This window comes from Petaurus breviceps, unplaced genomic scaffold (assembly GCF_028583685.1).
Source record: "Petaurus breviceps papuanus isolate PSGF00001 unplaced genomic scaffold, PetGlider_PUasm1.0 90769, whole genome shotgun sequence".
NCBI classification, from domain to species: Eukaryota; Metazoa; Chordata; class Mammalia; order Diprotodontia; family Petauridae; genus Petaurus; species Petaurus breviceps.
The window spans coordinates 17,289,855-17,304,886 of NW_027187341.1; the positions used below are offsets into that span (position 1 = coordinate 17,289,855).

The 15,032-nt window shown below is 34.2% G+C and overlaps 1 protein-coding gene across 4 annotated transcripts in view; it reads right to left on the reverse strand.

Moving 5' to 3' along the window:
- Positions 1-814: 814 nt before the first annotated feature.
- Positions 815-15,032, reverse strand: part of HYCC2 (hyccin PI4KA lipid kinase complex subunit 2) — a 76,995-nt gene continuing 62,777 nt past the window's right edge. For 3 of the 4 annotated variants that reach the window (XM_069068754.1, XM_069068756.1, XM_069068755.1), the window contains 3 exons: positions 14,050-14,209; positions 13,031-13,198; positions 815-8,841 (listed from right to left, as the gene is read on the reverse strand). In XM_069068754.1, the coding sequence (XP_068924855.1) occupies positions 8,240-8,841; positions 13,031-13,198; positions 14,050-14,209 (930 nt within the window). In that variant the 3' untranslated portion in view covers positions 815-8,239. The remainder of the gene's footprint in view (positions 8,842-13,030; positions 13,199-14,049; positions 14,210-15,032) is intronic. The other variant, XM_069068757.1, reaches the window with a different exon arrangement.

Consider the following 15,032-nt stretch of genomic DNA (forward strand, 5'->3'; position numbering starts at 1 on the left):
ATAAAGGACGTGTCCCCTGAGGAGAGCCAAGCTCAAGTAGGCTTGCTTTGCAGGGAAAACAGAAGCAAGGGTCCCACTTTGGAAAGGTCCAGTCCAAGCAGGTTAATGAACAGATGCCTTGGGGGGCTTGAGTTTATCACACTGCTTGTTCATGCCCTTCAGAAACTGCAGGTCCTTCAAAAGTAGGGTCTGACAAAAATGAGGATGGATCACAGAATAATATTGTTAAATAGTATAGCTTAGTATTAATTTTTCTCAGTATAAACACTACTTTCAACATAAAGCCTTTCCTGATCTGCCCAACATCTATAGTCCTACATTCCCTAAACTTACCTGTATTTATTCCATATATTCTCATATGTGTATGTCTCCCTAATAAAATAGAAGCTTCTTTGAGAACAGGGGCTGTTTCACTTTTCTCTTTATGTCACCTATCTGGTACACAGTAGACATTCGTTGACTGAAATAAAGAAGCTACAGTAGAGGGATTAAGACAAAATTCTAGAGTATATACATAAACAACAATAGAACTAAGAAAACCTTAAGGAGACACAATGAAGGATCAAAATGTTGCTATAAGAAGTAAAATCAAGCAGGCGGCTAGGTGGTGCAGTAAATAGAGTCAGGTGGCCCTGAGTTTAAATCCAGCCCCAGACACTTAACACAAAAACTATCCGTGTGACCTTGGACAAGTCACTTAAACCCCAATTGCCCTCCAAAAACTTAAAAAAAAAAAGTCAATACTGAAATCTATATAATATCTGAAGGAAAGCATATTTAGAGTTCCTTAATATTTTAGAAAAGAAAATCCACATACATAAATATGGTTTATTTAGAAAAAAAGGTACACAGCTATCCAGAAACACAATATTTATTTAACATCTTTAGATATCCTTTTCTGCTTGGCAGACTGATAATGAATTTTTTACAGCCTTATTTACAATGACTTAAAATATTTTTTCATCTCTGGCAGATATTTACAAGGTCAACAGTAAATATATTTCACATTTCAACAACAGTCAATAGCATTAACCAGTTTCAGTAAGACAGTTATTAAAATAATGGCTTACATGCACGTGATCTTCAATGTGTGTGTCACCTCAGCTCTAAAAGAATGAAGATATTTACTGGTCCTAGGTTAAGGGACATGACACAGTAGAGATCTCATTTTTTATATACTTATCTTGTTTAAACTTTCACCAGCAATAAATCTTTAATACTTGGGCAGCCCTAGGGCAACCATCAATTTAATGCTGGTGAAAAATAAGAGTTGTTTTACACAGTCCATATCTTTTCGTCTAATAAACATATTCTCAGCAAGGGTTTATTTACTGCTTCCTTTTCTATTAAGACAGAGAAGACTATACAATGCCAAAGTCATAAAAGTCCTTCAGAAACTTTAGCTCAGAAGAGCCAAACTAGCATGAGAAACAAGTATGAAAATAATCCTTTAACCATTAAAGATTGTATCTCTTAGCTAGTCAAACTGAATGTAAATCCAGTATAATTTCAAGGATAAGAATCAAAAAGATTCATTGTAAAGTATATGAATTCATTACAAATGTTAAAAAGACCGCATTGGGGGGGGGGGGCATACCTTTCAGTACAGTTTTCTTAATAAAACTTTAAAAAAAAATACCCTTCTAATGTTTAGAAAACAAATCTATTTATAGTTTTCAAAATGGTCTGGTTAAACTAACCAAAACATTATTTTTCTAATCTCTCTGTTAAGGGAAAACAGTACACAGAAGTAACTGAGTAGAGCATCTTATTTTCTTAATCACATTTCTCATTTTTTAAAAAATGACAAGTAAAATGGCATATTTAGGAGTAAAATTCCCAATAAACTCACATTACACATAAATACCCTAATAGTTTTTAGCCCAAGATAGCTGCAAAGAAAAAAAATCCCTACCCCCAAAAAACTCATAGATTACAGGTGAAGAAATTATCCCATTTTTACCAATTACGTTTCCCATATGCCACAAACAAATCTAGCAGAAATGTCTGAGGGTGCTAATTTAAAGAGGTCCATTTCTGTGACTTGTCATATGTTATAAGGTGTTTTTTGGTCCAGATCTGATTTCATCAGTGTAGTGATGAGGTATGAAAACCTCCTGAGAGCACGATGATGAATTATCATCCCTAAGTTGTAGCAAACTACCTGGGGCATTGGTAAGGTAAGTGATATGCCTAGGGTTAAACTGTTCCCCAGCCTTCAGGTCCATCCATTCTACCTCTCAGTCTGAGGATGACTTACTGATTTTTAAATTGTTCTGTTCAATACTGGCATATTGTAGGATCTTTAATCTCCTACATAAACTGGTGAAAGAATATGGAAACAAAATATGTCACACTATACGTGCCATGAGAAAAAAAACTTCATTAAGTAATGACATATGAACTTATAGGTATTTAGTATCATTTGTTGAAAATGGCTTTTCCTTCTATATTATTTTCTTATGAAAAATATTTCTAATTCTTTGTGTTTAATGTATACAATTAAACCTTCTGTTTTATATATTTTGTTAAATTATCTTAAAATTAATAGAAATTACCATTAGAATAATGACAAAATTAAACTTATTTCAAGTAAAGAATTCTACCCAAACTCCCAAGTGTAGTATAGCTACAGATACTCTACATTTCAAAGAATCTATTCTGTTTAATTTTTTTCCAGATTTAAAAAAAAGGGAAGGGGGAATTGTACAAATCCCAGATAATTTAAAAATCATATTTGGTCTGTAAATTTCTTTGGTAAAATAATGAAATCAGGGAAGACAAAGAATTAATTATTCTAGATATTACAGGCAACATTGAACTAAAAATACAAACACTGCAACCCAGACTGAAATAAATTTTTAAAATAGAGAATGAAGTAGTCAAGTTTCTTTTCGAAAAATGCTTAAAGAGGGTCTCCTAAACTGAAACTCTTGATTAAAAATTAAACTAAATTTTAGGCAATTAGGAAATTTACTGTTATCTTCCAAGCTACACTTATTTTTATATACTGCTCTTTTATAACAGTCATATCTAACATCATAGCAATGTATCTTCAAGAATTCATTTATACCATAACTGCAAATAGTACTAATAGATTTTTTCAAATTTAGAAGAAAACAATTACTCATATTTTCAGCTCTACATTACCAATTATTTAATATAAAATCAACTTTTGAAGCTGCCACAATGTTATTTTTGTGGTATATTTCCAAGATAACTTAACTAAGAAACAGTACTGTGGAAAGTAGGATATTTCTAAAATAAAAACGCTGAATATACCAAATATCATGTGGTCTGGTTTAAAACGAATACTCCCAAATATGGAAAGGTCACCTCTTTAATTCTAGTGGCTTGGGATGATTATTTTATCTGTTACTCATTTCCCTGAACTACATGCAAATCTATCAATATGACAATTTTGACAAAGGCTAACTGCACCAACTTAAATAACTACTTAAGATTTCATTAGTATCATTAACCCAATTTTACTGTTCTATAATCTGACAAATCCTAGGGATAGTTTAAGAGTACTTTCTATTTGTTTTCCAAAATAATTCTAGGGAACACATATCTTTAAAGCAAACCACAAATGAATCATTACAAATGCATGTCAAATGAATTTTTTAATACTCTGAAACAGTAAAACAATCAACTAACTTGAAAGATGAAAATGAAAAAATCTGTATATAGACTGTTTAATACAGCCTTAAAATAAAAAGGTTCTAAAATCTTTATGGTCCATGCCCCCATAACCTCAGTCAGCGTGGTTAAAAAAAAAAAAACCTTTGTGGAATTTCCTGATTCATTCATTAGCTCTGACTTACAAAATATACTTCTTTCCCTACAACAAAATTCAGAAATGAAATACTGATTTTCAAATACACAAAGCAACACATACATTATAATATTTGGGGGCAGAAATGGGATGATCCTACTTGCCACTGTTCAGCAGTGAGCTACTTACTCTCCTTTTATCTTAAATTTTTTTCTATTTACAATTGAACATGTAGAGAATTAGCTGAGGGAACTGGACTGTTAAACATAATGAAAGTACACATACAAACTTCAAGTGGTGGGGAAAGGAAAACACTACTTCATTCTAAAATTCATAAAAATAGTGCAAATTAAACAGAAAATTTTTCATTTTCATTTTTCTAATGTCATCAAGCAGATGATTACTTTTAAAGCTAACAAATGGAATTTGAGACTTCAGATTGGAAATGTTAAGCTTATGCATCTGAAACTACTACAACTACAAGACATTTAATAAGTTATTTACTTTTATGATATGTTTACTATTACAATAAGGAAGCAGAAGCTTTACAATAAATATAACTTTTCAATCACACCAGGAAATTTAACCTGCATTAATAGTGTAATATTAAGTGTAATCTCTTAAACATAAAAAAGTACTGGAACATAAAGTTCAGCACTTTAATTCTTATTTGCAATATTCAATTGGACATATAATTAATTTGCCACTTTGGTACTTCTATAAATTTGAATAACAAAAATACTGATTAAGTCATTTCAGTGGGAGTTACTTTACCTTTAAATAAAGCCTCAGAAAAACTACCTAAAATGGAAGAATTTCAGTAAAATCTGGTAGAAATTATAACATGATGCACTAAAACTACCTTATGTGTACAAAGATACCTACATTTCCAGCACTTATGTGTATGCAGTATTCAATCACATGTGGAAAAATGATTTGATCTACATTTTGCTTGTATAAATCTTTTCCTTTAAATGTTGTACCACACAATAGGATAAAAGAGCTGAAGGGATCAGGGTACTTGAAGCTATATGCCACATGTACTGTAAAAGAATGGGAAGGGCCTAGTATAGTAAGGAAGAAGTGACCTAAGAGACAGGGGACCTAGGTTTAGGCCTAGCTTTCACCAGCTGTGTGACTTTGGGCAAACCAATTTATGTCTCTCAGCTTCAGCTTCCCCATCTATAAAGGGAGGGAGAGGGTTGAACTTGACTAGATGATCTTTAAGGTCCTTCTAGCTCTAAAATCCCATGATTTTACAATACATATGCACAGTAGAGTAAGCTATGGAAAAACAAAAGCTTCAAGTTAAAATCTCCCCACTGTCAACAAAGAGCAGCTTATCTTAAAAATCTTCAGAATTTACCTGCAAAAGGCAACTTTTCATTATACACGTTATTTTGCCTCTCATCAAGTTCCTTTTTAGTGTCATAAATCTGTTTTACCATGGCCTTGAACTGAATTGCCCTAACTCTATACATATTCCATATCCCTTCAGGCACTTTGTCAAATAGTGATCTAGCATGGACAACATCAATGAAAACCTACTTATTATAGAAAACTGGCATTCATTCCTTAATAGCTTTACCACAGATTGGCTCAATTCACATTTTGATGACACATTTAAGGGTAAATTTCTTGTAGTGATTTTAAGACACTTTATGGAAATTAGGAATAGCTTGTCTAGAATGAATTTATTATATGATAAAAATGCATGAATAGAGATTTCCAAATGCTTATAGATCAACAATTGTATATACAAAAAGGCACTACTTCAAGAAAAAAGTGCCAACAAATAACCCAAACAATTGTCCAAAAACCTGTACTGGAAGTCATAAGGCCTTTCTCTAAACAGATAATTCAATAATAATGCGATTTTATGAAAGAAATTTGCTGTTAACAACTTGGATGTTTCAGAAGTAGAGTCTAATTGTAGTAAATAAAAGGACATAATGAAAACACAACTGTTCATCAAGATTATGATATTCCAATGGGTATAATAAATATGCATGGTACACTGAGTGTACACAGCTAGAGTATATCCCCAAAGTATGCTTATTTTTTTTCAAAAACCAAATGTATATATATATATATCTTGGATTTTGAGCAAGAAAAAAAAAGGGGACTTAAGTTTTGTACTATTTATCATTTCACACTCTTCTTTATAACTTGGTAATTTTGTGCTTGAAGGTACTCAATAAATGCTTATGCAATTACTGAATTTTACAAAATAAAAACCTTTTGCTCTCTTACAAGAAATTAGATGTCTCTGCAAAAGTCACTCACCACTTCCAGTAATTTATAAGTGCTCCACTCCTTTTATACATGAAATTTTAATATGATCAAAATTCTGCTTTCTCATTTATTTCAGATGTTTTTCGCTTCTCTATATTTCTCTGGTATTTTTATGGACAATTTTCTTCAAAAGTTACTATCTAAAATATGAGAGCTATTTATTTATATCTCTATATATACATAATATACTATGTATGTACATATACAGATATGTATATATAAAATCTCTATATTACCACAAGACTTTGGCAATGGTATAGGCGTTTTTGGTTCTAATCTGCCAATAAACCAAAAACATTACAGCATCATTATATTGAAATAAGAATCCAATTGTTTTACTAACTGTTTAAAAGGAAATCCTTCCCCATCAAAATTAAAGGATTCTTTTTATAAAAAATGGAAGAACTAAGGGATCCTTGCTAGTGCTCCTATTTATCAAATTCCAATATAATTTCAATTTCTAGAATTGTTCTTACAGCTTTTTTAAATTTTAAGAGAAAATCTATTTTCAACAAATCTCCCAAAACACTTTTTCAATGAAAAGTGCCTAAAAAAAAAAACCTGAGCAATATTAGCTCTGAGCTGTTTTATGGGAAGATAACTTATATGACTCTAAGAGTACAATGACAGACACCTACGTGCGTGTGCGTTTACATATGTGTGTTTATTTTCTAAAGGCAGTATACTCCCTTCTATTTTAACTGTCAGAGCCTAAAGAATTCAGGGAAGCTATGTAATATCTAAAATAATTCTTCAATCAAACCAGAACTGATACTCTGAATGATACATTTTTGAAGTTTCTTACACAATTTCCAAAAGCCAGTCATATATTTGCTATCTAGTAAAAATCACTGACATGATTCAAAATTTCCTAAAGGTTGAGGGAACCACTTTCAAATCAACATTGAACATGTTCAAAAACTGCAACAGACTAATGAATAAAAAGGTAGTATGGTCCTTTTAGCAGAAAACATTTCAATACACCCTGGCGGGAAACTGTTTTATAAAAATGTGTCAAACTGAAGCTTCAGTGATTCCCCAAAGCAAACAATCTGTTCCTGATGTACCTCCATGAAATATATAATCTGTCAAGAGTATAGATTTCCTAATCCAAATATTTGACTGAATTTAGGCATACCTAGAAAGCAGCTGGGAGGGCTTCACTAATAATCTGGTATCACTGAAGATGACTTGAGAAATTCCTCTGTTTACCTGAAGATGCATTTGCTTGAATCAGTTAACAATTCATAAACAAGAACTGTCCATCATGTATAGGAAATAGGATACCCCATCTGGATTCTTAGACTTGTTTATTGTTTCAAACTTTAACCTACTGACAGAATAACCCTATATGTCCTGGTGGGAAAGAGGGAAGACATTATATTAAATATGGCTATAAAGCCATTAAAAGTGCATTACCATCTACACAATAAACTTAGAGCCTTCTCTGCAGTGGAGAAGACCAAAACTTGGTTTGAAGGTTTCAGTGACTAAATGTTTAACTTTTCAGATTAAAAGAGCTGGGAGAAAAGAGCTACCCTCATTTTAATGAAAAAAGTACAGCAGACTGCCAGAAGCAGGTCTGATCTCTTTCCTCCCATCTCTTTTTCCAATACTTCTTTAAAAAAAAAAAGCAAAACAAAGAAACAAAAGATTGCACAAACTCAGAGAAGTTCAAAGTCATAGTAGAATCTCTGAGGCACTCCTGGTTTTGAGAAAAAAAAAACATATGATGCAGTAGTTTTCATAGTTCTGTACATTGAGAGAACCCGTTTCTATTTCTTAACAAAGCCAAAGAATCATTTCATAGGGATCACATACACCATTTCCTCTAACGTTTCTGCAGTCTCACAGTGTTGAAATGGGACCGATCAGCCTACGATGGATTGCACATCACCCAAGGGGAAAGGAAAGCATGAAAAAGGCATACATTTTATACTGCTTCACAAACACATTTGGAGGGTTGGGGGGGACAGAGAGAAAGAATAGGAGGGGAAAGAAAATCTTATTGCTGTTTCAGTACAAAATACAGTATGATGATACCTAAACCGAATCAAATCTGATTACAATGGTCAGTAGTTTCAGACTGTGGGATGAAGTTTCTTCTTGCACAATGAAATGTTTGGTTTTAAAATATAAGAAGAGAAGAAAGTACAACTTTCAAAACTACACCTGTGATATCAGCTGCATATTGAAGCTTGGGGAACGAGACTGCTTAGTTAGGGGGGCTCCCGGGCTAAGGAGATCTTTACCTTCCCCAGCTTGACCTAGCCGGTCTTCCTGTAGACTGATAGTTGAAAATCGATTGGCATTGCTACCTGCTAAATTAGTGACTCCTTCAATGCCAACCCCAACGCTTGTACTGGCTTGACTGCCATTCACATAGTCAAATGATTTACTTGAGGAAGCACTGGCTGTCCGGATCAAACTCAAGCTATTAGCTTTTGGCACCACCTGGCCAGCAGGTAGGCTCAGGTGCTTCTTCACTGGTGTCAACTCAATGGAATCTATACTAAGGTCAGTAGGTTGGTGTATGTACTGCTTACGAGCTACTGACTCTCGAGGACTCTCGATGGATTTGGTGGCAGAAGCTGTTTCTTTATCCTTGGCTGAACGCCCACTTGCTACTTTCCTTAAGCTTCCCCTCTGAGAGGAGGATGATGGTTTGGTCCCAACTGGCTGACTGCTGAGGGAAGCCCCTGATGAAAATCCTTCATCTGCATCATTCAGGTTCACAGACTCCTCTCCTCCATTTATACCCTCAGCACCTAAAAAACAAATCAGACAGACTCAGCACAAGCTAAGTTAAATGAAGTAGCAGTTATGATTAGCATCACAACAGACTTCATCTGTTGTTTGTTGTACACTGGCAATAATCATCTAAGTTTGTTGTACACTGATAATAACCTTGCCAAACAATATCCCTGATAAATATCCTATTTCACAATGATTTCCAATATGCTAGTATCCTGTTGTCCTACATTACTCTAGTGCATGGATATTCTATCACTATTTTTTGCAGACATGTCAACTGCCTCTTATTAAAAATAAAGTCAAGAACTGGATACCACAAGTAAATTTAGGCTTCATACAACTTTTTTGTTACACAAACTGTTGACACAACACAATTCAGCACATAAACCTTCAGTTTAAGATAATCTTGCCTTTAGCCATTACCTAATGAAAAGTCAGTAGTCTTAGATTTTTTGCACTGTTTTGCAAAAAGATCAAATATAATGGAAACCTATCTGAAATTTCTAGTACATTTGCCACCTGAAAAAGATCCAATTCTACCAAATTATATGGAAGCTTTTTCCACTTATTGTTTCAATTTTAAGTGCCTCTTTTATGTAAAATGTTATACTTAGTCTCTAATCCAAGAGTATATAAAAGTAGTGACAGAGGTAAACCTTTTAACATAGGGCTACCTAGCCTTTCACTTACAAACAGAATTTCACAATCCTCTTAATAAGTTCTACTTCTTCTTAGGACAGCTCTTAAAACTTAAATTTCTCCATAGTTATATACTATTCAATTAATGAATCCAGTGGCAAGTTTCTGTGCTCTCTTACATGAAAGCCTAAGCAACAATACATGTGAAAAAAAATCTCGAACATTGTCATGAAGCAAAAAGGTATATTTCATTTTTTTAAGAAGTGATTTTATCATCATGACAATTCCATCAACTTTCATCCTAGAATTCACACTCAATCTATGGAATTCCTCTTTCTGGGACTGAAAGAGTAACAGAGAAAGAAGAATTTCAGACAACTCAATTTCTTTTTTTAGAATTATCACCAATATTTTTTTTGGAAGGGGGAAAGCAGGGCAGTTGGGGTTAAGTGACTTGCCCAAGGTCACATGGCTAGTAAGTGTTAAGTGTCTGAGGCCAGGTTTGAACTCGGGTCCTCCTGACTCCAGGGCCAGTGCTTTATTCACTGTATAATCTACCTGCCCTGAATCACCAATATTCTTATAAAAATCATTATTCCAAACCTCTGAAAGGCTCTTTCTAAAAGCCAAGATATTACTATACGTGAGCCTCTTAAAAAAAAAGTGCTAGATGTTTTCCTATTTCATTAAGGAGTTATTTTTGATACATTTCCCCATATGCCAAGAAAATTTAACTTGAACCTTTAAAAGGTATCTTTATATTTACGAAACAATATCAGCCAAGATAATTTTAAACAAATAGTTATATGAAACATATTAAGACAGATGATTAAAGTCTACTCTTTAATATACTCTCTAAAAAAAAAGCCAAAAACAAAACAAATATCTGGTTTTTAAAGGTGCTGGGAAAAACTGATAATCAAGCTACCCTTAAATACAAAAACACCTTGTTTTATCTGGCAACCAACTTTTCTTTGATCATCATGCAAAGCCTTCTATATGAGTGCATTTGGAGAAACAGCTGAAGTCACTTCCTCTCTCAACCTCTTTCTTCAAAAGGACAGCACAATGTGCACTAGAATAACAATGCCAAACTATAAATACACATTACATCACATTATAAATACTTATAATCTTTTAAGAAAAACAGCAAAATGTCCATAGAAGATAATTGTAAGTGCTGAGTAAACATGTTTTAGCAATATAAAGAGGGACAGGGGCACAAAAATAACATTAGAAGTATCCATTTAAAATCAAGAGAGGAAACTAAGACACTTGGTGCTTGCTTTGGATTATTGCTACATGCAGATTAGATGCTCAAGCAGGTTAGCAATATTAAAGATGACGATGGTAGAAAGGTAGTGCATGCAAAAAAGTAATCAGTGGATCTCAAATACCCAGAAATGTTGTTTTAGTGGAGTGGAGCAGCACGGCAGCAGACTTTCGGATTCATTCAAGATATTAACTCTTGCTTTACTGATAATTTTAAGAATGCCTTCAAAGTTGGATAGTTTCTTCAGATTGCCAAGTGAAATTCTTAAATCTGAGCCCTATGCCACCCTCTCTCTCTCTCCTTTTCAACATATAATCAACACGATTCAAATATTTAAAATACAATTTCAGTGTCATGCTGGAAAAGTTTCCCCAGAGAGCATTGAATAAGGAAAGGAAGCAAAGGATGTGGGTGGATCTGTGTATTTTCTCCCTTAAGTTATAAAGATACTAACAACACAGAGCAGGGCATAGGAATACTGATGGCTAATCCCATTGCATTTTATTCTCTAATTTATGCCTCTTATCTTTTATTTTAAACCTACAAAGAACTAAGAAAAAACTTGTACATATTTAAGGAATTTAGGACCCTTTTCCTAGTTACATCCAAAAAATTTAATTATTAACAATTACAGGAAGTACTAATTAACTATATAATACTTTTGGTCCTTTTTCAGGATGTTTTGACTTTTGCTGAATTAAAGAAAATCTTCGATTTCCTAATCTCAAACTTTCTGCATTATTACCTAATTAGCAAGGCACTAAAATCACTATAAAAATAGCAGCTGGTAAAGAAAGCCAAATAGGCTCATCCAACTCTCTTTTTATCCTAGAGTGTTAAGATGCAGGGTTTTTATCCACTTTAAGCAATTAAGCAAATATTTGATATTTATTTATAGCCTCATTTTTTTCTTGTTTATGGCAAGATAAAGCTGGCTCCAGGGAATTATGTCAAATTACGTAAAACTTCTGGAATGGGAAGGCTGCATCTTTCACAACCATTTTATTTTGGGTCTTAAAAAGTAGCAACAACGTCTCCAGATCCTTCAGGTCATGCACATGCAACACTGAGAAAAGAGAAGGCCAATTTGGCTAAATGGCTAGGGAGTTAAAAGTAGCTTCAGATTCTTACTGAGCATGCTCAAATTTCTGATGCACCAAGGAGCAGGAGTCCTCCTAATATATACTTCTAAAATGGAAATTAAATTAAATAACATACTCTAAAGGCAATTTGCTTTGGTACATCAATGAATCAAGGCAGTTCCCATAGCAGCAACATATTAAATTGGAAAGGAACTCAGGTTTATTTGCACTCTTTTTTCCAGGGAACAATTCCTGGGAGACAACAATATATACAAAATATCTAGGATCTTTAACAGTGAAAATACCACAGGAACATTCTCAGAGTAAAGGTACAACTATATTAAATAAAAGTTGCTACTAGCATAGCTAAACTCTCAAGAATACATTTTCACTTCAATGTTGGAAGTTATAGACAAGAAAATTAATAACAAGAGAAGCTGGATATCCCATTTCATTGCATTGATTGGTAAATTCTAATATAGCTCATGATCCAAACTAGCTTAAGTGAGCATAACAAAATCATCCACAGATGCTAAAATAAGCACTGCATTCTGTTTCAGAACTGGAGATTGAAGAGGAAATCGCGTTTATAGAGGAAAATCGGTGATTAAAATAGTTAGAAACACAGCAACTTGATCTATTCAAATGTTAAAATGAATTAACACCAATAAAGATCTACAATTAGGCTGAGGTAAATTTGTTCTTGGGATCATTGCAAGTGGAGACAAGTCAAACCACTCCACCTTAGTTCTCCTTTCCAATCAAAGACGATAGATTTGTATTTTACAGCAGCCTTCACAAGTTCTTTAAGTATCAATTCCTAAACAAGTTTAAACGGGCAATCAGGGCTCGTGTTCATTGGATGCATTTTCCCTTAATGTTAAAGTAGACATGCTCAGTAATGAAAACATCCCAAGCCTTTGCAGGCCTCTTGAAGACGGCTGCTTGCCTTGTTATTAGCCATGCCAAGCTTATCTTTTAACCACACAGGAATGCAAACTCCAGGCCAGCACACATGATAACAAAAGGTTGTACCTGACCTGGTGCTAGGCATAAAGGGAAGTGTGTGTATTGCAAGGAGAAGCTAATACACCCTGGGATAGTGGAAACACACACTAGAATGGAAAGATGTTCTGTTTGGGGATAGGGAGCCAGGATCCTTCTCCAGCAACTGCCTCACTGACTTCTGCCTCCTCATCTCTGTCCTACCCTCTGTTGTGGCTGCTGCCAAGGTGGGCTCCGGCGAGCCATGCTCAGGGGTCCTGCGCATCAGCACCTCCCCCTCTTGCACACGTTTGATCCCTAGGTCTGTGGAGCCGTGTTGGATCGGGGAGCCAGGAATACTCGAGTCAGCCTCGTTTGAGAAGTCAAAGCCATCTGGGATTCAACATATAAAATTTTAGTGCTTTTGTGCTCTTCTATAACTTTCTGAGCATTTCGACCCAGGCAGATTAAGGAGGTTTATGTGGATATGGTATTAAAAAAAACAAAAAATACTAACCATATGCAATTGTATATGTGTGTACAATGCACATACATACGCAAGAAGGCAGATGAAAAATGTGTGAGCTGGCAAATGAACAGGACAGAGAAGTGAAAAAAGATCATTAAAATGGCAATAATATGCTCCTACAACAAGGCCAAGACAGCTTGATTATACAGGTACTATGTCCATGAGACACTGCTGCAATCAATACTTTAAAAAATAAACAAAAAGCTCACAGTAAAAAGATAACAATATAAAACCAGAATCAATCCTTCTGAGGAAATTGCTTGGGTTATATTTTTGTTATCAACCAGTTACAGAGTTTTGCTTTGTGTTGTGTTGTTTTGTTTTTTAATTAAAATGCTCATGCATTCACAAACTGAAATTTCTCAATGATAATAATAAGCATATTTAATGAAAACCTCTCCCCTACTTTGCTGTTACTGAGTATTTTAATAAACAAAGATGAAAATTTTAATCTCTTGCCTTTCTTAAGACCTGAATTATTTTACATTTCATTTTATTTGAAATATTTCCTAAAGAAACATCATTCATAAGGAAAATCTAAAGAAAACTATCTAAAGAGTTACGGACATTTTAAATCAAATTTCTGTCACTAAAAGTATGTAGTCAAACTTTTTCTGGATTAGTTGTACATATGGTAGTAATATACATTTAAGTAATAATAGAGCAATAATCTATTCACAATAATGGAATTACTGACTCCTTGCTACACTCTTACCTTCTCTCCTCCATCGATGACGACGAATTGAAGCAGTTGTGATTGCAGTCCGAGAAATCCTTGGCACTGTGGGTGTGACCTCCACTTTAAGTACTTTCTGACCTTCTTGTGAAGAATCAGGAGCATCAAATGGCAATGAGTTCTTCATGGCATTAGCAACCTACAAGAGCAGGAAGATAAAATTCAAAAGTACTGAATCTATTATAATTATTCTTATATGACACTTCACAAGAAGTAGAATGTCAAATTATAAAATGATCAAGATCTATTATTAATAAAGCCTGGAAAAACTGACGTGACTAGGACCAAGAATGCACACATTTTTATTCCCAAATTTCATGGATTGATCTTTTTTGTTTGTTTCCTTCAAATTCTTTTTTTTTTTTTGTAAGCAACTGGGGTTAAGTAACTTGCTCAAGGTTACACGGCCAGTTATTTCTGGGTGTGGTGCTAAGTATCTGAGCCCGGATTTGATCCCCAGGTCATCCCGACACTGGCGCCGGTGCTCTTACTTGCTGTGCTACCTGGCCACCCCTCCTTCAAATTCTTATAATAGAAATAAAAACAGGTGAAACTGAGGATTAAGCCTGACAATAAGATCTCTGAACAAGCACTGGCTACTCCCTGCTCATGTGGGTACCCTCAAACATGCTGCCAGATAGGCCATGCCAAGCTGAGACACCATCTGTCCTGTCACTCTATCAAAGCTTACCTTCACAACCAATGTTCAGGAGTCAGGGGTAAAGTTAGTTCTATTAGTGAGTAGACTTTACAATCATTTAAAAATTCTCACTGTCATTCTAACATACTAAAAATACCCATACAACGTGACAGAGACTGTGATTAAGTGAACAAGTTTCAAAAGCAACAGAAAGATTGGGATAAATTTTAGATACCTTCAAAATATGTTTTCTGTTCTACTCATTTTTACTTTAACATAATCCAAGGGGCTAAAAATCAGTAAAATAAGTTAGGCTTTATAC